At 32.0% G+C, this 24625-nt stretch overlaps 2 protein-coding genes and 1 long non-coding RNA gene across 3 annotated transcripts; 2 read left to right on the plus strand and 1 right to left on the minus strand.

The window, feature by feature from the left end:
- Positions 1 to 15497: 15497 nt before the first annotated feature.
- LOC123691986 (60S ribosomal protein L31) lies at positions 15498 to 19455 on the minus strand. The gene is made up of 3 exons (XM_045636585.1): positions 19359 to 19455; positions 18985 to 19218; positions 15498 to 15665 (listed from the first exon to the last, which is right to left on the minus strand). Exons 2-3 carry the CDS (start codon positions 19206 to 19208, stop codon positions 15515 to 15517), a joined length of 375 nt encoding a protein of 124 aa, XP_045492541.1. The 5' UTR covers positions 19209 to 19218; positions 19359 to 19455; the 3' UTR covers positions 15498 to 15514.
- Positions 19456 to 20475: 1020 nt separating this feature from the next.
- Positions 20476 to 21815, plus strand: LOC123691856. Its single transcript, XR_006751456.1, has 3 exons — positions 20476 to 20535; positions 20985 to 21176; positions 21634 to 21815. It is a non-coding gene; the product is annotated as an uncharacterized LOC123691856 (long non-coding RNA).
- Positions 21816 to 22735: 920 nt separating this feature from the next.
- Positions 22736 to 24150, plus strand: LOC123691846 (exosome complex component RRP43-like). Its single transcript, XM_045636429.1, has 5 exons — positions 22736 to 22863; positions 22933 to 23107; positions 23196 to 23490; positions 23712 to 23841; positions 23911 to 24150. Exons 1-5 carry the CDS (start codon positions 22847 to 22849, stop codon positions 24137 to 24139), a joined length of 846 nt encoding a protein of 281 aa, XP_045492385.1. The 5' UTR covers positions 22736 to 22846; the 3' UTR covers positions 24140 to 24150.
- Positions 24151 to 24625: the final 475 nt, after the last annotated feature.

Below are 24625 nucleotides of genomic sequence, written 5' to 3' on the forward strand. Positions count from 1 at the left end.
CTTTATAGCCAGTCATTTTCCAAGTAATGTGCCGCTCAAATTCAAATTTCACCGAGGGGTTTCGCCAAATCTCTTTGTCTTATAGAAATACTGTTAAAATTTCAATAATTTCCGTCAAATTTGTGAATACTTCAAAATCTATTTCAAAAATATTCCCTACAAATTCTATTAGAGATTTAAATTGGCCTTTGTTTCGCACGATGAAGAAATTATCTTTGAGTGCGTGTCTTAAATTATTAAAGTAATCCTCGTTAAAATTCCATCACCCCCGAAAACGTTTACGTTTTAATATTATAATACTTTTAGCGCGTCTTATCTAATTTACTAGGAAAATTGAAAATTTGTGTCAAGTAGGTTCTTACTTAGTGTATTTTCATTTTAACATCTTTCAGTGTATTCATTTATTTTTAACTAAGACATTTTTTTTCTTTATTTTTATACTATGGGTTACGTAGTTAAATTAAATTTTAATTTCTTAAATTTTAATTTAGTTAGTGCCAAACTAAAATTTTATTTACAAGTATTTAGTTATTCATAAAAATTTATCCATCCGTATACAAGAGAAGTCTGCATGTTATTAAAAGTGTAGATAATTAATTATTTAATAAGAACCTATACCTAGTACGTACCTACAAGAGTGTAAACCCAAATAAGTAAATATAGCTTTGCACCCCGTCGCGGTCATAGTGTCAGTGTACAGTGTACACTGTCGAATATTGGTTGTAGCCACTCAGAAACCTTCGGCACCTGTACAACACTTTTTTGAAGATCATCACATGATCAAATCGATTGTTAATAATTATAAAAAATTAAATGGCATTTTGACAAATATTCATTTTAAGTATATATATGATGAAGGGAGAACTTAAGAAAAATACATTGTTGTTATAGCTAAAAAATACAAAATAATCATATTCCACCTGACCAAATAATTTTATTCATAGAACAAGGCGCGCACATTATGGATGAATTTTAATTGCCTATAATGAGATTTCCGACCTACGAAAACATATTTGTCAACGGAGGTGTATTATATATTATTTTTAAATTCCAATCCATACTAATATTATAAATGCGAAAGTAACTCTGTTTGTCTGTCTGTTACTCAATCACGCCTTAACTACTGAACCAATTTGCATGAAATTTGGTATAGAGATATTTTGATACCCGAGAAAGGACATAGGATAGGTTTTATCCCGGAAATCCCACGGGAACGGGAACTATGTTTTTCTTTAAGTGCGCGGGCGATGCCGCGGATGGAAAGCTAGTTTCTAATAAAATCAAGATGTCCGAAACAATGACGATTGACAATATGCAACTTCAATAATAATTATGTCGCTCCTTGCTTTTTTGTGACGTACACATAAATTGTATAAATATATTATTAACCCTTATTCAAACGCGAGCCTGTGGAGGAGTTAACAAAAAAGTAAGATACGTTCCTGGGTAATTTTGGGTCGTAGATTTCAAAAATGCACACAAAAGAGGGGTTAGTGGGGGGAAGTAACCTTTTTTTGGTGGGAAGTATATATCCCGTCATCTGTTCTCTCTTGTAAAAAGGTTGGAAAGGTGGGAACTATAGCTCCCAGTGTCCTAGTATGACACCAATATTTTCAAACACTAGCTAGTTGCCCTGACTCCACTTGTGAATTAAATATTATCGTAAAAAATTATATAGATCATATTTTTTAATAAAGCAGTTGAAAGTACTCATCAATGCAAGTTTCTTTTACTAAGGGAAGAATTCGGGTATTGAAAAATGATTAACTTCAACATAAACAAGGCATTTTTCTAAAACAAAATAAAAGCAATAGGTAAATACTAATGTATTGAGTTAAGATGTCTAATTATCTGATCAGGAAATAATGAATAATAATAAATAAGTTGCTTAAACCAACTAAAAAAGATTATTTAGACACACGGATTTTATATATAGAATTTCCAAAAGTCGTGTGCAGTGAAGAACACTGGGATGATATCTTCCCACTTATAGACTTAAGTTCAATCGACTCTACCAAGGTATAAACGAAAGATTCTGGGCATATTTTTACGTTTCACGCAACCGTAATATAGTCTAGTTTACATAGCTAAAACTCAAATCTACTTATCTCATTTTTTTTCAGCACTACACAAAAAACTAAAAAATAACGGTCGTTTTCGGTGGCAAAATCACGTCACCTGACTTTGTCGTGTGTTTTCCATGACATGTAATAATTATCTGAAAAGTGTTTCCATGAAAAAAGTTCTCTGAAATGTTAAGATTGCGTAGATAAATATTACACTGCATTAGGTTTAAGCATATAAAAATAAAACACGATTTACTTCAATCTGAGACGTGGGAAGTATAGCTCCCAGCGTTTTAATAAGGGTTAAATTTTAATAGTTTAAAAAGAAGTAAAACAAATACAATGCTTTTAATTGGCAATTGACCATTAGCGATAAAAATTATGAAATAAACGTAAACGACTCTTTGATGCAATCAAAATTCCCTTGTTTTATCATATTTGAATGTTATCGAGCACCTGGGGTTTCGATTGTAAAATCCTATTTTATAATTTCCGATGAAAGCTCGCACGCCAATAGGTACAAAACGCGGTGCTCAGGCCGAGCCTGTACTTGATATTTTTATAGCTCCTCCATATTATCATGAGTTATTGCGGAGCAATTTGAATATGAATGGAGCTTTGACAGTTTCATGTCGCCCTGTAAAGATGGAAAATGTATATGTGCTCGGCGCTCGAAATTATTTAACCCAGAATAAAGATATTTATAGGGTACCCGTCGAATATTTTGAATGACATGTTAATATTTACTCGCATTTTCTTTCCAATTTTTACATATTACATTACATTACTTTACTTTTTCGTTTTTTCGTACATGCTGTTATTTTTTACAAACCTTTTAATAATGAGGAATATTTAAGCCAAATGGGAAAGCTCCTTGTAAATCTTATATCATATCTATCCATTTTCTAAATTAAACGAAATACTCAAAGGAAGGTAGTACCGAACGAAGTACTTGACACAATTTCTAAAATGAGATTCCCGTCTTACAATTAAAAACAACCATTAACACTGAGAAGTTGTAAAAGTATGCGTAATATGCGTTTCCATACTTTCTCCTTGAAACGTGCTCACAACTTAGTTCATTTAAGCAACTCTTGCAAGCTTATCGAAAATTCTGCAGACTTGACATGTATTTATAATGAAATGATAAAACGACTTCCTAGAAAAGCTGCAGTATTATTTAATGGCGAATTATACCTATAGGCCGTTGTCGACTGCAAGTAGGTATTGAGGATAAGAAAAGGGATGTTTAGGACAATGGAAAACGCTTTTACGCGATTTCAAAAAAATGCTACCACCTTAACGCAGATGCGTTTAATGCAGATCGTGACCTACTTCGGCTCGAAGCCTGAAACATCTTTAAAAAGAAATTTCTTTGTTTGAAAATGTATCTTTTCATAATTAATATGTTTAGTAACAATGCCCTGTAAACATGTTATACTGTTTATGTTACAATAAATATTTTTAAGGTTTTTATGTCAATTTGTCTGTTATATAGGTACTATATAAGATACTAAATCATTACCTGAAAGAAAATTATTTACACTTCATTCATTCGACTTGCGTTGTGCTATTTACAATAAAATTACAATGAAATGTACCTATTTATATTGGTAGCTTATTTTTTTTTTACGATTACTTCATTACTTAGCGGCTGACCTCTGAATACGCGTTATTTCATTTATCGATGTAAAAATGTGTACTGTGATATTTTATTCATACAATTTACGATAATATAAACAACAAAGTATGTATATACTTCAATTTTTTACAAGAATAACCATATTTATTTTATATTCGGTATAAACCCTTAAGTTAATATTGGTTTATAGTGTCGACGTTATATAAGAGCAAGGATGGAGCGGTCCCTACTTGTTAAGCCAAAAGGGTTCTTGCATTACGATTATTATAGGTAAAAGGACCATATTAATGTGCTGATGTTGAACCTTTTATGTTATTATCATTTCAGTATAGATCGGCAAAGTCCTTAATAGGAGTTCTTGAAGTTTGTAAGTCAACACATTTGAGATGGTGGATGGTGTGAATAACAATAATATTTAAACCACCAAATATAAAAAGCCACCGTTTAACTTTATAGCCAATTTGATGTAATAATGAAAAGTTCAGTCAAAAACTATAAATTCCCGATTTATAGTTTTTGAATCATATATAATATCAACTTTAAAGTCATTCTTTGTATTATTCAATCTTTACCAATGTAGACATAATATTTTGGTTTATTTACTCAATACATTGATTTTAATCATATGTTAGTCTGTTGTTTAATAATTTGTATAGTTTGTATATTTTTTTGCTATTTTCATGTATCTATAAATATTTGCCGTAAACCAATATAATGAATTGAATCATATAAATAAAAATATATATTACAGTCTTTACTGAGCAATGATACATAAAAAATATCAATTTAAAATTTAAATTGAGATAGTTGATAGGCTCATACGTTTAAATAATATGCTTTCTTTAAATCCGAAGAATATTTTTGTTGCTAAGATAGTCTATAGGATTGAATAGACAACGATCCACTTTACTTTGGCAACCCTGTGAGCTACATCAGCAAATTGTATATTAGAGTGCAGTGTGCAGCTCTGAACTTTCAGAAAAGATATTCCAATTCTTTGTGTTCTTTTGTACATCTGCAAAGAAACATATGGCATTCGTATTTATATTTTAATATTATAAAAACATGTAAGAAAGCATATTTTTTGCCGTTGTGATAAGAATCAATTATTCGTTTCATTCAAGATGTATACGTTGTAGATATTCATGCAAAATGTCAAAGAATATTACAATATTAGTCTCTTATAACTCAATTATACAAATTCTCTTCTAGTTAAAATACTATACCTTATATATTATGGGTTAATATTATTATTGTTTTGCTACAATCACAGATCACAGAAACTAAAGGGTTACAATGCTGTGAAATCTGATACACGAATAGGACAATTCTAATAATAGACATAAATGTACAAAAAAGACTCAATTAATGTGTTGTTCATGTTTTATTTTTGAAAATTATTTAAAACATTATACCAGATTTTTAGATAATAAATGTATTTATAAAATAACTTGAGTTACATTATTAAATTGTTGTATACGATGAACATTTATAACAGACAGGACAGCATTATCAGATGATGCATCCCCTGAGCCTGTAAATATCCCAACGCACAGCGATTTGCCCGCGCTCGAGGCCAACAGCCCTACATAGCAACCATTACACAAATATTTCGAGCAAAATATCCTCACAATAAATGAAAAATAATATTCACTGATTACAGTAATAGCCTTACTTACATATTACAATTGAGAAAAGGCTCTGATACAAATCCAATTTCCATTAAGTTTCCGTATGAAGGATGTTACCGAGAATACAATGATTTTTCGAAGTCCTTTGGGGCAACAAGTTGATGAAATATTTGTTCAATCGCGTGTGTAACATAGTTTCATTTATTTCACTTCAACCAAGTCACTCGGCTGAAATAACAACAGTACCTACGACGGACGTGAATCAGCAATAAATTTCAACGGCAATTTATCTGCTTCATTATTGCTACAAAATACTCTTCGAACAAACTAAAATGGAACAAAAAACTTTATTAATTCAGTGTAATGAACAGCTTTCCAGTTTAAAAATACGTCGGTCTTTATAGCATTCATTCATCATATATTATTTAAAGAATTGTATACCTACTGTAATTGTATGTACCTACTAATTGACCCTCACGTCCGAAAATACAATAAAAGCAATGAACTTGGGAATCAATAAATATTATATTAAATATTAACTATTTAGTAATGTTAATTCACAATTCACACTGAAATTAGTATTTGAACGGTAGTATCTATGCTATGCTATGATACAAGAGAAACCCATCATTAATCTTGTCCAACGTGATAGCTGTCCAGCTTTCACGTTAATATTAAATTATTATCAAACTGAATTGGAGTTTAATGATGATTGGAACAATATATCGTACAATATTCATTGATGGATAATAATTATATGCTGTACAAAATTAATGAAACTATCAAAATATAAATGGTTATGTAACATGTCGAAGATTCCTAAGTCGATGTTAAAAGTAGGCAGCCGAAGTGTCGAGCTACTACATAATTCATAAACATGGATGGCATCTTCACTGCATTTCTGAAGCTAAGATCGCTGAGAGCTCTTCATACCCTGAGCATGCTATCCTCTCAGGTTGCTTTACGTCATCCGTGAGCATGCCTTGGGAGAATGTAAACAACTCATTTGATAGCATCACAAGAGATTTTCAATATTTCATGATCAAAAATATGCACCTTGATAACAATCTATGGTTCATAAAAAACGTGAAAATATATTTTTAACATTGGTGAGTTAAAAGCTAAATTTATAAATATATCACACTAGGTAGGTACTATATTTAAAACGCACAATATATAAATTTAGTTATATTTTCTATGCGAGCATATATTTTTTTGAAGAATAAATCCAAAACCGTGCTTATATTTCATCTTTAACAAAACTTCAAAATACAGTATCATAATTATATTACAAAAATTTGAAAGTAACACTGTATGTCTGTCTGTCTGTATCTTCTTCACGTCTCAACCACTGAACCGATTTAGATGTAATTTGATGATCTGAGAAAGGCCACGGGTGGAAAGCTAGTAGAAAATAAAACAGTCATTACAATAAACATTCGTATTATCCTTTGTTTTGATAAGGTTTTGTGGATTTTGTTATTAAATATTCACAAGGGAATTGGTGTCATTGTCATTCATGTTAAAAGATTGAAGTACTTTTTGTTCAACTGAAAATTAGGCTGAAACTCATTTAGAACATTTTAACGCCATATCGAACAGGAGTAAAAACAGTGTGTACCCACTTTAAAAAGTCATGAGCACGAAGCAGCTCAGCGCTAAGAACCCTTAAGTGCCGTAGAGTCGTTAGAGACGTAGTCAGAACAGCATGCGCGATGCCTAGCGCCAGATTATTTAGTTAAGAATCTTTCAGAAAATCTTAACAAAACTTCTCACCACTGCAGTTGTTTAAACTCCTTATATTAAGACGTACCGACTGTAAACAATATTCCACGTACAATCCTCTTCTGACATCGATTTTTAAAATTATCACGATCATATTAAATCTTGATTTGAAAGTAAAAATACTTTTCGAGTAAAATTAAATCAAGAAATGCAAGCGTTCGAAAATTCAAACTCAAGGAAATGCGCTAGATATCAGATCCGCACTTCAGTGAACAGCTTATCTAGCTTTATAGGTACGTGCTTTCGCAAATATGTGTGAACTAAATCCATTTATATTCAGCTCAGACAGGTATTATTAAATGTTTCAAACGTTAAATAGGATTATAATTTCCTCAGGAATGCTCGTTGTTTGTTTGTCGCCCATATATTGTGAGGAATAACCGACGCCGAGTCTGTATTCGCGGGCGGGCGTACAGAGATTTACAAGCGTCGTTTTATAAACAGTGCAGCTACAATGAAGTTCCGATAGAGTCCGCACTCCGCAAGGCACGCGGGTATCGATGGGTATCGACGCGGACGCCGTGCATCGCGCTCGCAGCAGCGGGTGTATTGAGAACATATTTGGTCGTGTATCGGCAGTAATTGGCTGGGAGCGGGCGGATCGATCGCCCGATGTGACACAAATACCTCGTTCCACCACGCAATCACCCTCAGTAATCCACTATCGACCTAAATATTGTTTTTTCTAATGACCAATGTTGGAATCAATTATTGCAATCCATTACAACTTGTTGTTCATTTATTAGCTCATTCGACTGAACATTAATTACTTTGATTTATAGCTATTCATTATAGAATGTATGTTAGTAGGCACAATCACAAAACTAAGTATAATAAGAAATTGTATTGAATTACCATTGCCATTAAGATGAATTTACGAACCTACTCCACCTGCACCATAACCGCATATTTTTCCTCACGGTAACGGAATGCAATTATGCTTAATCCCATCCATTTGCGTGCTAAGTGATTTAAAGTTAAGAATCTGACTGAAATAGAACGTGCAAGTCTTGAAATAGCTTATATTTCACCCCACGCCCCACGGCAATCTCCGAGGATTGCTCTTGACCTGCAATGCAAAACGTCCCAACAAAAGCTTGCATCAACACTGTAGCACTAAAATGAAACAAACTGAAACCTTTCTGAACACATCAAGTGTTCATCATATTTAGGCCACATAACTCGGAAACATTTTAAAAGAGCTCTACTTGTTGAAGAAAGTTTTGTGTATAAATTTCATAATTACCTCTATACTGAATCCGTACATAAATCCATCAAACGATATTTTATTGTTGTATTGTTAATCTATATCATGAAATTAACAAATTCAATAATATAAATTTGCGGATGCTTACTCGTACATAGGAAGCGGCATTATTCGTGTTCAAAAAATTAATAAAGAATTGTTAGGTAGAATTAAGTAAGTAATAAGTCAAGTGAGTGAATAAATCAACTTTAAAGTAATTCATTTCAAAATCGCACAATATATTCTGCAATCTACTCCACTTTTAACGTTCTGAATATAGTGCCACAACAATGGTGTGAAGTCAACCATTTTGGAATGTTCAAAACGAAAACAGCGCTATAAAAATATCTATAAATTTTCAGTGTAATATTCATTGGATTTTCCGGACAGTTGATACAAACTATATTTTATTTTGAATTTGTATTTACGGAGAATTTAAATAAATGCTATATGAATTCCGAGAAAATTTTACCCATTTACCAATATGGGTATCCCGTCCTTTACACGAAAATTTCATTATTTACACAGGCTATGCTGGCTTTGAATATGGAACCAAATAATACCTACAATAAAGTACTACATTTATTTTCGAGAAATGCAATTGCAATTAATGTATATTTAAAAAATATGTAAGTAGGTATGTATTCATTTATCAAGATTTTTAATGGAAAAGCTTTTATTTTTTTACTACATTTCTGCCTCTGTCTGTTTAAAGCAAACACGTTAACGTTTCGTAGCGGCCAATTCTTTGAAGACAAAAAGTGTTAAAATTGTGCATGAGAGAATATGTTAGTATTTGATCGATACCTTTAAGATTGGATTGTTTGCAGTAAGCCTTGAGACCTTACTTGAGACGGACGCAGCGGTCGCGTCAGCCGTAAACATTGTACCGCTCCATTGAAATGTTGTCTCTTAGGGCTATGTTTTATTGAAAAACTTTCTACGTTTCGCCTCCAGCTCCCAGCGCTCGTAACCACAACCATCTTTTTCACTATCAATGAAAATTGCTTTTATTTTATTATCTTTACAATTGTATTATAAATTGAACTTTTAATAAAGACTATGTCTTGATTATTAAGCACAAGAGCTCATATAGAGCGAATGTAGGCTAATAAACAGTAGATTATTTTAATTAGCGCTACTAACAATTTTAACATAGTGGTAGATATTTTAAATGGATATGAAAAAATTCACCAAAATCCTATACTCTATAAATATTTGCTTTTGACTTTGTTTCCTCAATATTTCATAAGAAAAACAGCATGAAGCTAAACAATGCTAAAAAACAATAAATCATTTCTATATGCTTATTAAACCAATTAAATACATGCCCCTCAGTAAATAGCGGGAATAGGCGCAAGGTGGTCTTAGTAAATCGCTCCATTAGGCAGTTAAAAGCTCGTCGCTATCGTCGAAACATAACTCAAGCGCCCGTCTCCGCGCGGTCCTATAAATTACGCCTTTGTGCGAACGGGGGCGTGCCCGCTTAAAATATGTACGACATTGTCTTCCCTGCACCTTTCCCCCTCTCATATCTTACACTGAAATCCAACGAAGGTCATCTTTTACTGAATTATTACAAATGTCCATCCGCCTTACGATTTAAAATAATTCCTGTGAAAATCATTCAAATGTCCGAGGTTTTGAATTGCAAATTGTCTAAAGTGGAATCCTATACAAAGGTAGTTAATATAAATAATAATGTAAGTATACAAAGTTTTATCTAGCTATTATATAAAATCTTTATTTCTCAGGGTTGTCAAAAGCTAAAAACATCAAAGCAAAATATGCGTGATCGGCGATCGCTGTCTCTTCTTTTAATGTAGTCAACAAGAGAAAGTCAAAGATAAGAAATCGATTCATTTATATTAGGTATGTCTAAATATATTTCATCAATAAAATAAATATAAACAGAGAAGTCAATATGCTTGTTTGAAAACATGTGTAGTCTTACCCTTATAATATGTATGAATCAATGACTGAAACTTCCCTAAGCTTTTCTTGTCGAGAGCTATCGATTGGTTTTATAGAACAAATAAGTAGATATTTAGTTGTTCTCATATCATTAGACAAGGCTTTAGGAGCCGTGGAAGCTGTAATCAAAGCTCGGTCAAGCGCGAGAGATAATACCTCCGTAACCCTCCTATATAGCCACTCCTCGCTACTGCAAGAAAACCAATCCTGATGTAACGTATTACAACTTTTACATCCCAAGGAAGTTCACAACATTCTTTGGAAACAAATCTTAATATCTGAGCTTTCGAAACGTATGAGACAATAATAATATATAAAATGATTCTTCATAGCCAGAAAATAACCATTTTTATAATATCCGGCATTCATTTCTGAAAAACACTGGTAATCATTATAAATACAAGTATTACGGAGCTTATTCGAACTACATTGAAAATTGAAGTTACGATGAAACACAAACAATCTCGTTTACAGGAAAATGTAAACATGTATTCAATGCCCCGCGCGTGCTACGTGCATGCATGCTACGGGCGTAATCATTCGATTATTGTTATTCACGAGTTACGAGCTTAACATTGGCATTCAACACGATGCCGATGCTTAGGTTATTTTTATACATTTACTACATATTACGTATAATATGATACTTATTTTTCGAAGCTTAAATTATGTTCGACAGATTGTTTCACTTATACTTACCTACCTATCTACCTATAACAAAAAAATTATACGGAAATTTGGTAAAAAAAAGACGGGTTGCACTCCGGGAGTGCCGGCAGAAGTGAAAACTTGATTATTAACGTTCAGCATGTTTGATATTTTGGAATGGTATCCGTCTTACGCATGGAATATAAGGGCTAAAAAAAATCCGTCTTACGCTTTTTGGCCACGTGTCCTGACGCGAGTTTAAGATTTTATACCCAACGCCGCTAAAGAAGTTTTCACTTCAAAAGATTTTGTACAATAAAATAATTTTAACCAGAATTCTTAACTTATGTTATGGTGTATGTTTATTATGCATAAGTTTCAGTTTTGCACTCTTTATGGTTGGCTTATAAATTTCTATGATTCTATTGCTACGCGAGACAGAAATTTTTCTATTTTACCTTCGTAATTTATTTTATGAAAAGACAATGGTGTCACAATAACATATCGTCTTGTACGAACCGAAACAAAAGGGACACGCCGGTAGTGAAATGTCTTTTGTAATGAATTTAGGCGCACTAATGGAAGCAAACCGCATAGTTGGCGTTGCGGCTGACAGGCCTACACCTCCGACGCCACATCCTGCAAACGGTGACACGCTCTAAGTAAAGCTGTTAGCAGAATGAATTAACAGACGATTCTATCCCTTCAGCGTTACGTTAACGTGCAATACCTACCTACCTACTATCGCTAAAGGCCCCATGAGAATAGACGTTATATTTGGCTTTCACCGTTTCCGAACATTGCATCAATGCAGAAAACACACTATATAGGTAGCTGATTGTTTGTTTGCATCCTTGTAGGATTTAGTCTTTAGGTGCGGTTTGTAATATTGAAAAAAGGTTACATTACAATTACATACTATACATTTTACAACGAGCATATAAAAATCATGTTTATATACAGATTTCATATAAAATTCACAACAATGATAAACATGTAAATTTAAAGCAAAAGTACCTAACGTATTTTACAACTTACAGTAATTTATATTTACAACTTTTGTTGCAACACATAATTCACAGTGCAACCTGCATTAAGCTACATAAGTGTCTATTGACTATTCACAATTTTTGCATCCAGCCATCTTTTTACATAAAGATATAGGTAGAATAGGAGTCTAATAGATGATAGCCGGCGAAAGAGGCTGGATTCCCGCCTCATGATCTAATGTTTTTGATTGTCCAAAAATTTTCTTTCATATAGTAGGTATTACAACATAGCTTTTTATAATATACTACCAACTGTTAAAAAAGAATTGACTCCTGTCATTGAGTTACTATGTACATTGAGTTACAAGTGAGTTACTATGTACCTTAGCTATGTACATAGTAACTCAATGACTCCTGTGTGAATTATACATTTTTGATAAAGGTACAAGTCCGAGACGGGCCGCAGACCGCAAACCGCAACAGCAAACTGCAAGCGACAACACTTGTTTCTATGAACATCTATGAATCGGTGCGCGTTGCGGCTGCAGGCAGCAGTGTCGCCGCGCTTAGAATCAATTTCATGTATACGTAGTATATTATTATTAGTCTGTGCTGTTACAGTTTGCGGTCTGCGGCCCGTCTCGGACTTGTACCTTGATAGTGCAGGAAACAATGAACGACGCGGACGGCGGAAAAAATGTGTCTTATAATTATTTATGACAAAATTTAGATTATTGAAGTAAGATAAATAAAGAGGCTATTTTTGCCAAAGTGTATTAGAATGTTTTACAGCGCATTTAAAATAGCAAACACGTAATATTCACGCAACACGATGTCGCTCGCAGCTACTGTGGTTTCACATAACAGGCCGTAACATTCACAGGTTTATTACACGTATAATTAGATAATACGCACTTGCACGCACCAGCTGCTGTTTTACCAATTATTATTATTTTAGTTATTATGAATTACATGACATTAATTACGAAACCCACTCATAAAACATGAGTAATTAGTTGGGCGCAGGTTTCCTTTTTGGTACCAATTTGTTAACTAGCATTATTTTAACATTAAGGTTTATGTTGTATGATAAATTAGTACCCTGCAGGTAACATCGACTTGGTGCTTTATTTCAATAACTTTCGTGGCGCCTCAAAATAAAAATATAAATATGTAAGTACATTACTATAAAATTAACACTACTATGCGGGTGCAGGTGCATTCCTTTGATCATTATAATTTTATTAAAAAAAAAAACGTAAGTAATTACAGCTTAAAACAAAATTTGTCACGCGAAATTTTTCATTTGACAAACACGTCTTCAAATTTAGGTTCCTCACTAGTCCATTGAAATGTTGTTTAATTTTTTTGGCCTAACCTTGCGTTTTTTAGAGGACGCAATTTTATTTTTTGGATGTGTAGGGGGGTTCAATGTGAAGCTAAAACCAAGTTTGTGGGGTCGCCACCCTCGTCCCACGGCCGCTATCTTGAAAATAATGGTTGAAATGGTTTTTACGATATATCTCTTAAACTATTTATCTGATAAAAAAAATTTGTTAACATTATTTGTTGCAAATTAAATTCTCTACAACTTTGGTCCAGTAACTTTTTGTCGTTGAACTATAAATAAAAAATTTATAAGCGAAAATGTTCAGAAATTAGAGCTATTTAAATATGTATTTCGATAAAATTGTTTTTTATCATTTTACGAAAAAATGATGTCAGACCATTTTTGTAGATTGTTTTTCGAGGACTTTTACATACAACATTTTTTCATTACGTCAATTATAGCTAAGGTTTTACAGCGCTCTGAAGTGAGTACTATTTTTCAGTACTCTTAACTATACATATATTGGCTATTGGCTCTTTTCCCATGCAGCACTGCAAGAACAGAACATTTCAGCCCTGCTTTTCGACGTAAAAAAAACGTGCTTCCAGACTCTGCCTCCTAGGTGGTGGGGAAAAGAGTCAATAATTAATTATTAATAATATTGCAAAATTAATTATTAAAAATATTATAATAACAAAAAAAAACAATTACTGATGACAAAAAATTATTAGTACACACATAATATATGTATAACGTACAGCTAAGAGTACTGAAAAATAGTACTAATTTCGGAGCGCTTTAAAACCTTAGCTATTGACTTTATGAAAAAATGTTGTATGTAAAAGTTTTTCCTCGAAAAACAATCTACAAAAATGGTCTGATATCATTTCTTCGTAAAATGATAAAAAAAGTTTTATTGAAAAATATAAATATCTCTATTATCTGAACATTTTCGCTTATAACTTTTTTATTTATAGTTCTACGACAAAAAGTTACTGGACCAAAATTGTGGAGAATTTAATTTGCAACAAATAATGTTAACAATTTTTTTTTTATCAGATAAACAGTTTGAGATATATCGTATAAACCATATCTTCCGCTATTTTCAAGATGGCGGCCGTGGGACAAGGGTGGCGACCCCACAAACTTGGTTTTAGCTTCACACTGATCCCCCCTACACATCAAAAAAATAAAATTGCGTCCTCTAAGAAATGCAACCCCAAATGTAACTTTTCAATGGACTACACGCTCATACGTGCGGACGAGCATAACTCCAAGCTAAATTAAAGTATCGTTTGAAAAAAGTTTACTTCATTTTTGTATCTGTTCTTCATAATAATTGATCGTAAGTATATATTAATAATAGAAAAATTTAAGCTTTTTATACAACTATTAATAAACAAACGCCTCACCATATCTGATTTGTTTGTCAACATAATATAAATTGGTTATCTTATTAATCTGCTAATACAGCAAATTTGCAATTTTTCACTAATTATTCTTAAATTCGTGAAAAATTGCTAATTATAACCATCTGGATTTACGGAAATGAAAAAAAATATTTATAATATTCCATTAATTCAAAAGAAACTGCTGTTATGTTTTCGGCTCATAAACTTTAACTAAACTTTTAATCTGACAAGTCAACAAAACAAATTAAGTCGTACAAGGATCTTTTGGCGCGTGGGGAAATTTGGAACTAATGCAGTTTCAATAGTCGATAGTCGATACATAGTCGATAACATGGGGCAATCAGGGAACCGTTTTCATTAGTCGATAGTGCCCGCCTTGCCGACTTCTTTCTTATAATATATCCAACAAGCACTTGAAAAATTAAACTTCTGATTTTATTTATTTAATAAAAAGAATTCTAAGCCATATCTGTGGCCTTAACATTTCATACTATTGTCGATGATTCAATTTCCTTATGTGGTCAAAATATTAATTCTTATGATTTTAATAACTAATTAACTATTTTTGTAAAAGAATGATTTGTAGTGTTGTTAACTATTTACATACCTATTTTATGAATAGAAATAATCTATTACATACAGCATTTTTGTTAAGCTTGAATCTTTATTTGAATTTTTTTTTTTAATATGTATCACCAAAGCTTATAAAAGTTGTATTTTAGTTTTTTTGTCATAATGATTCAAAAAGGAATTGGCCTAATGAAATCAAACACATTTTAAGCTTAACTTATTTATTCTTGGCTAGCATCCACATTTTCTGTTTGCAGACCCTTGATTGATGCAACTGGAACATATGTTACCAGTGTAAACAGCTTGTGAGCGGAGTCTTCATCGTCATTACGTCTGCGGGAAAGCCTTACCCGAACTCTGAAGGGTACATTTCTGAAATTAAAGAAATATTAAATTTATAATACTATGATACAAATGAAGCACAAATTTATACTTTATTTCAAACGTTATTGTCCATGACACAAAAAAGAACAATGTTACTTTCTGCAACAAACTTACATTTTTATCTCAGATTATTACTAATGAATTATTAACTGAATTAAAAAATCCAATTAATGAAACCAACAAAAAAAGAAAGATGAATTTGTAAAAGTGTAACAAGGGGCCGTTCATAAAATACGTCACACTAAAATTTACTTTTTTTGACCCCCTCCCCCCCGGTTGTCACGCTGTGTCACACTTTCTGTGACCCCCCTGGAAATATTTCGTCACAAAAACTAAGACCCCTCCTCCCTAAACATGATAAATTTTGATAGATAATACACCAATTTTGATATCAGAAAATCTTTTTTTTTTATTTTTATAATAAAATTTAAATATTAGCGCTCATGTTGAAAAAAAAATATATCAAGTTACAATTTATTGTAATAAATATTATATATACATTATGTTTAAATATCTGTATATTTACATTATTTACTAATGCAAAATTGAAAAAAAAGTCGAGAGAACGAATACTCAGTAAAATTTTTTAATGGACGGCGAATGTCACGTTGCCGAAGACCCCCTGTCCCCCCTTGTCACATCTTGTCACACACGCGAAAACCCCCCCCCCTTGTATGCGAACGTATTTTATGAACGGCCCCCAAGAGCAATATTAATTTGTAAAAGTAGGTATCCCAGTCTGTTCATCTATATCCTACTAATATTATAAATGCGAAAGTTTGTGAGGATGTGTGTGTGTTACTCTTTCACGCAATGACTACTGAGCCGATTACAATGAAATTTAGCACACATATAGAGGGTAACTTGGATTAACACATGAGATAGGTTTTATCCCGGAAATCCCACGGGAACGAGAACTATGCGGGTTTTCCTTTGAAAACGAGGGCGAAGCCGCGGGCGGAAAGCTAGTATGTATATAAAAATGAAACCCGTTTTCCTTGGTCATAGCATTACACGTGAACGAGTGGACCAATTTCTATAATTATTTTTTTATAATATTCCTGTTAACGAGGATGGTTCTTATGCAATGGAAAGAAAACATAAACATGTACCACGGGCGAAGCCGGGCGGACTGTTAGTAAATGATAAAAGAAAGTAATAGTTCAAATATTTGTGTATGTAATGTATTTACAAAAAAAATATAGTATTCATAATTAAATCACTCTCTTACACCTCAGTGTCAATGTACTACTAAGCTATATACACTACCCAACGGTAGCACAACAATTTTATTCAGTTTATCATATTACTTTCTTTGTTTTTCTTTGCTTTCTCTGTTTCTTTTAGGGATATATCCCTATGAATCTTAGTGGTTTTTTAAATAGATAGTGATTCTCAAGGGGTTATTGTAAATTTGCCACAAAGTTAATTCGTCACGTTTTTAAAACTCCATACATTGAAAGTAAATTCGTCACATGCCTTAAAAAGTATGTGTAAGTTCGTCACAGGTATATTCGGGTTATTGTAAATTTGCCACAAGTAGTAAAGTACCGCCAGCAAGCAAGGCAAGTGAATTATACCTGTCAGCCTGCGATGAAACCAGCAATATAATGATTTACATTTTAATATTACAGTCATCATTCACATAAGGTAAATTCATCAATAACATAAGGTAAATTCATTATTGAGTCAAATTGATTTGCGCTTTTTAAAAGTTTGAAATGATTTTTTATGTATTAGAATTTTTATTTTTATGGAAAACGAAAGTTGACTTATAAAAATAATTAATCTGATTTTAACTGTGATTTATTAAGTGTCATGATCATGAAACGCGCTAGTCTGTTTGAGTTTTGATTTTTATTTGCTTTGTGTTTTTCTAATATTATAGGATATGATTTAAGTAAAGTAAGAGCAATATCTTTACTTGTTAAAATAAAAGAATAATATTTTATCCTTATTTTTAGGATCCTTATCCTTAGGATTGTTATAAATTTTGTAGAGCCGCTTTTAGTTCATTGCATTTTAAAAATATTTATAGAGAGAACTGTGATTTTTACCATTACCTATGTAGAATAATGTAGATGTTAAGTAATACTCTTTATAACTGCTGTGAATTTTTAGAACATATACAAAATAGATGTTCCTTGGTTTTTAGCAAAATTTATCTTTGTTATGCTTTTCCTTATGTTTTTACAAAGTCCATCCAACCAAAACCAAAATCTAAAACTGATTAAGAAATAAACATTTTAAATTAATTTATTGTTTATTTTTTTTGCTATCTGTACTTAAATTATCGATGTGACGAATTTACAATACTTGATATTAAATCGTGACGAATTAACTTTAAAAAAATAAAAGTGTGGCAAATTTACACATACTTTTTTATGTGACGAATTAACTTTGTGGCAAATTTACAATAACCCTTCTCAAGTAAGGTTTTAGTAAATCATTTATTGAGTTTAGCAAGCGAAGTCACGGGAGGGTCGCTAGTAAATAGTAATCCTTTATAATATTATAAATGTGAAAGTGGGGTAGTTTTTCACCTAGAAACAGGGCAACTTAATGGCATTATTCATATTATTTTGGTGTCTGGAAACAGTTAAGAGGCTAGATTGGTGAAAATTCTCATTCCCTTGGGTATTATTCCCTTTCATTATGTCAGTGTGTGAAAACTGCAAAGCTATCATTAGCCATAGAAATAAAATTTTGAATATTTAAAGTTTAGAGTGAAACATAGTGTTCATTGAACAATTTTAAAGAGCTTTAAATAATTTATGGACAAAATAACAGCAACTTCAATGCATATTTTGTAAAGAACGTAACATATGAGTATTGTTTTTTGATAAATAATAGAAAGAATAATCAAGAAACTGCATGCAACTATATAAAAAAGTATTTTGTCTCAATCATTTCACATAAACAGGAGTTTTCTGTAATTGATGTTATTGAAATTATTATAGTTATCGCACAATTCTGGGAATAAAGTGGTTTAAGGAGTAGGTATCTCAAAGATGCACTAAAACTTGTACATTTTGTATTTACTTAAGCTGGGCCTTGGCATAATACAATTTTGAATTAGATTAAAAATATACCATGAATTTTATGAACATGAATCAATCATGTAGGTATATATGTATGTATTAGCTTCGAATTATACCTACAGCGGGAAACAGAATATCTATAAACATGATTATAACCATGTTTTAACCTCAATAATATTGAATATTGATATTTTAAGTCTTAAAATAAAAATGTTTCATTCAATGAAAAAATGAAGTTTTAAACATTAATTAGAAAAAGCACTCACCTCACTCCCTTAGACCACAGATATTTGTTCAATCTTGTGTCTACTCGTACATCAGGGGTTCCCATTTGTTTTTCAGCAAATTTACGAATCTCCTTGATGGCGCGAGGTGCACGTCTCTTGAATCCGACTCCATGAAGCCTTTTATGTAAGTTGACTGTGTATTCACGAGTTACAACTTCATTTATGGCAGATTTGCCTTTCCTCTCTCCTTTTGGTTTGGCCATTGTAAACAATCTGAAATTGTTGTATGGTTTATATAAATATAAGTTTATAACTTTACCACACCTTTCTTTAAACACATATTTAATAGTATCTTTGTTTTAAAAAACCATTTATTATAGATTATAATGGATTAAAATATAACACACACACACCTTAGCGATCAAACGCCGATGCAAAAAGAAACGTCAAAGTCAAATGTCAAATGAAAATATCAAAAATGACAAATGACAACAATATTTCTTTTCACACTATATAATGTTTCACACATCAAAGTCACAATATTTCTATGCTCAACGTCTTGGGTTTAAATTTTCACGACCGTCGAACGGTCGAACTGAGTCAAACTGTTTACTGTACTGTACGTGGACTAATAATACCAAGCCAGAACCCTATACTTATCTTATATCGTAGATAATCTAGAAATCAAGGGCATCGCTTTGGCAAAATAATGACGCAAGATCAAATTAAACCCTTTTGTGTCGCGATACTGTGAACTTATCTGCCATAAAACGTCTGTAACATACCAAGGAGCAAGTAATGTTTGAATGTAACATACATAATCATAATACTTATATCTACATTCTACACCTACCTGTGCTACCACCATAAAAGTACTTTGAGTTTGTTGTGAGTTGTCGCATGCGATACTTATTAATGATATCTAAACAGCCTGTGACAGCACGGCAGTATTCAAAAAACGGGATTTTTTCATCTCGAAATTTTCAAGAGAAAGTATTTTTTTTTTTTCTAGTTTTTAAATTGCAATTCTGATTTCTTACTCTGTGTCCTGTAATCTCCGTTTATCCGTAGTTTATATCATCTGTGGTTTTTGTCAACTGTCAAAATCATGTGTAAAAGAATTGGTAAAAGAACGACGCTCAAGCCTGTGGCTCACCCAATGACTAAGGAATCCTATGGACAGGGCATATTGTTCTATACAAACAACTGATTATACAAATATCATGCATTTCGATACCGAAATAATAAAACTAATACTGTCTCTTTCTAACTAATGAATATTCTGATATGTGAAAAAATATGGCTATACGTCAGTCAGTGCTAATTCTATACCGCTTGACATTTGAAGTTAGCTCAAATACCTACTGTGGCCGGTCGCCATTTTATGTTCTCGTTATTACGATGTACATGCTCTGTCATTGCTCCGTAGTAAACATTGAAAAATATTGAATATTATTGTGATTGTGACAAACATTTGTGTCTAAAACATATAGAGTGGTCAAGGACAAATAGTGGCATAATGCCAAAGCGCAGTATTGTGGGATGTGGCTCCGGAAAGAATGAAAACCAGAAAAGTTTGTCTTTGCACCGGTATGTATACGTTTGGACTGAAATATTAGTTATTTCTTTGCTGATTTAGTTATTTTCATGTATATTGAATTGAGGAGTATTCACAGACTATGTTCAGTGCAAAATTGTTACCAAATATAGCTTTATTTTGTATATTTTCGTTCTAGTAAAATAATGAATTTGGGTGCTAGTGATGGCTTATAATATCGACATTAGCAAAATGTTCGATGAAGACGTGCGTCTCCCAAGGCTGTGTCATTAATCTTAAGAATAGTTGCTTTGGTGAATACACTTCCAAATTAACAAATTAATTTTGCCAAGAGCAGCAGAAGGAAAAATAAAACACCTAATATGAATTTTAACTTAAGTAAGATTAAGATTAGTCGCTTTTATAGTACTTTAAAAATGTATTTATAAATAAGTCAGGTCTGGACTAAAATTATAATAACCTAAAAATTCATTTTTTATAGGTTACCAAGAAGTGAAAATAGAAAAGGAAAATGGTTAGAAGCAATTGAAACTGAAAATATCAAGCCAAATGTAAAGGATATATCATAGTATGTTCCCTACATTTCCCCGAAAGTGCTTTCAATAGAACAATGGATGTGATTAGTCTGCACGATGATGCTATACCAGTATGTTTGCCGCTGCATTCACACAGGGTGAGGTTTTTATCTGTAGACACGTGATGTCTTCCAATTTACTTTTGGTCTTTTTATTTAGATTTAGGGCTGTCATTTATATTCTAACGTTTCTCCTATTTTGAAGAGGGCCTGTGAACAAACTGAGATGGTTTTATATGATTTTTTGAGTACAAACTTGGGTGATATTTGGTTGTTGAAATGTTATTGACTGAGGGAAAGTGAAATTTACTTTAAATACATGGGGTGTTTTAATTTATTTTTCTATTCTTTATAAATTTATATTTATAAAGCATTTGAATGCCATAAAATAAAACCAAAAATATAAATTTAAATTCCGCTATTGCAAGCCCTAATGTTAATATTAATTTCAAACCGTCGTGTCAGCATTGCCCTTTTAATTAAAATGTATTGCATGTTAGTTAAAATGTAAAGTGAACAATGTTAGTTAATGTAAACTGTGACATTTCATTTCCAGGTACCGGTTGAGCCTCAAATCCCGAACTCAAAAATGAACAGAGTGAATCCGAGTGCATCACAGGCTGCACGAAATAGTTTAGTTCTATAATTTTCTCTGTTATTAAGTAATTATTGTTTTTTTTTTCTATTACCTACTGTATATTGTGTTGTTCATCGTAATAAAAAACTATTATATACCTATATTAGTATTTATTTTGTATCATTATATTACATTCCTCAAAACTGAAATTAGTTCAGCTAAAAGGTAACAAACAGCACATTCAATGACTGGGTGGTACGAAGTTCACCGGGACCGCTAGTAATTTAATAAAACAATCGAATACTAAATTATTCTGTTTTTCCGGAGCATGCGCCATCCCGCATGGCTGTAATACCATAGCAGCAAAATGCATACAACAGATTTTATACCGCATTCCTGTACCACATTTGCTCTTTACTGGCATGCTTCCGTTAATACTACATTCCAATAATATCTGATTTCAAAAACACCAGCCAAACAAAACAAAATATCCAATAAACCAGTTGGTCAATTTAGCAGATAACTTAAATGCCAAATTGTAAGTCTACCGTAATCCTTATATCCAAGTCAAAATTGAACTGGATTTATTAAATTATACAGGGTTAGCTATCTTGTCCTGCGAGGTTGCTGGTGTTTTACAAGTAACCCTGTTTAGGTGTTACCGTCACGAGCACTCATCGTCATACTTCATTCTCATTATTTTTCTCCATCGCGCCAAAAGAAGTATAACTTCAAAAAATATGTATATATAAATACTAGCGGTCCGCCCCGGCTTCGCCCGTGGTACATTTTTACGTTTTCTCTCCATAAGAACCATCCTCGTACTTCAAGAAATGTAATAAAAAAAGAATTAACGAAATCGGTTCAGTTGTTCTCGAGTTATGCGCTTACCAACACAATTTGCGATTCATTTTTATATTATAGATTATTTTTATATCGATAAACATATTAATGTTTATCGATATATTCTCGGCACTAAACACCGCCATGTTTTGTTCCATTCAATATGGCGCCGGCCACACTTTTTTTGTAGGTATGTCACTTCCATGTGATTCCTTATTCATTGGGCTCACCGCTCAAGCCTCAAACCACTCAAACTTCAAACTTCAAAGCAGACCTCAAATAAAAACAATTCAAAAATTTATTTAAACGTTTATATTTTTCTAAGAATATTTCACATTGAACAATAAACATGACTGATATATATAAGTAAGCCATATCTCTCTCAGAAAAAAAATCAGGTTTGGTTTGGACCAATTCATAAATATTTATTTTCAGGTTAATTCATCCAAATAAATATTTTGATGATTACATTTCACGAAATGTACGGCCTGATGGCAGGAAATTCGATGAACAGCGGAGTATTAAATTAAATTTATATGCAATAAAAACATCAGAAGCTTCAGCAGTTGTCAAATGTGGTAATACAACAGTGATATGTGGAATAACCTTAGTAAGTTAAAGATTCTTATAGTATAGTATCGGTCATATATATTTTATAAAATATGTGATAAAAGTTACCGTAAATGCTTTTTTTTCAGGAATTAGCAACACCTAAAGCAGAGGAACCAGACAATGGTTTCCTTGTTACAAATGTAGAGTTACTGCCTCTATGCTCATCAAAATTTAGACCTGGGCCGCCATCTGATCATGCACAAGTTGTTAGCAATACAGTTAATGACATATTAATAAATTCAAAATGTATAGATCTGAAGGACTTATGCATAGTATCTGATAAATTAGCTTGGGTGCTATATTGTGATATGGTTTGCTTAGACAATGATGGTAGCGTTGTTGATGCTTGTTTAACTACATTAATGGCAAGTTTAAAGACATGTGAGTAAATAAAATGTTCATTTACTCATCTCATAAACATATTGTAACACGTTACAAGTGGCATGTATATCTAGAATCTATAGAAAAACATGTTTTCTTCACAGTTTCTTTTTATAACAATACTATTTCAAATATATATTTTTGATCCAAAAAAAATAAGTTGAACAATTATTAATTAATAAGACAAATTAATTAACTATTAAGTCTTCTTCTTTTTTTAGTATCCTTGCCAACTGTAAACTATGACGTTGAAACAGAGGATATCAAAGTTGACCCCAGTATAAGAAAACCTCTCAAAGTTACTGGACTACCAGTGGCTACAAGTTTTGCGATATATCAAACACCACAGAGGTATTAACAATCTTATAATATTATTTTCTGCATAAAAATTTGTTTCATCATAGTTAAAGTTTTTTTCAGCAATATTGTATTGACAGACCCCACAGCATATGAAGAAGAAATGTGTGGTGGCATAGGAGCAAATCTTATAGTATGTTGGAACCAAGGGCTGCTATGTGGAGTTCAGAAGTTTGGTGGGGGAAATATTACAACAGAGAAGCATAAAGATATGTTAAAAGTAGCTAAGGAAAGAAGTAAGATTATAGAAAAAGTTATAGACACATGTTTAAATGATGATTCTAATAAATAAATACAAGTTTTTTTCTCTTTTTATTTCATGTGGCATAAATATATTTCATGCAAAGGACAAAAAAAGATAATTTAAAGAATAATATTTATTTGTCAATCACAGTCATTGTTTAACAGCTAATTGAAATCACTACTAATTGGTACATTATACTTTCATTATTTAATTTTTTATAGGATAAAATAATCTTATCAAATATTTTCTAGGAATCTGTATCAAATTGTATATAATCTCCTTAGTATTTTATTGTGTCACATGTTTATAAATTGCATTATGGAAATTATTTCATTATCTTTGGACACAACTATATAGAATATGAGAAAACAATATGTTATACTTTATTCTCTTCTAAGATTTATCTAAGAGCCATATAAGACACTATAATTGCCACTATAAGACACACACTGATAATACTGTATTACAAGTCACACTTAATTTAAGCGTACATATTATAATATAACCTAGTTGCATAAAAAATACATTTTAAAT

The sequence above is a fragment of the Colias croceus genome, chromosome 5 (genome assembly GCF_905220415.1).
Source record: "Colias croceus chromosome 5, ilColCroc2.1".
Lineage (NCBI taxonomy): Eukaryota > Metazoa > Arthropoda > Insecta > Lepidoptera > Pieridae > Colias > Colias croceus.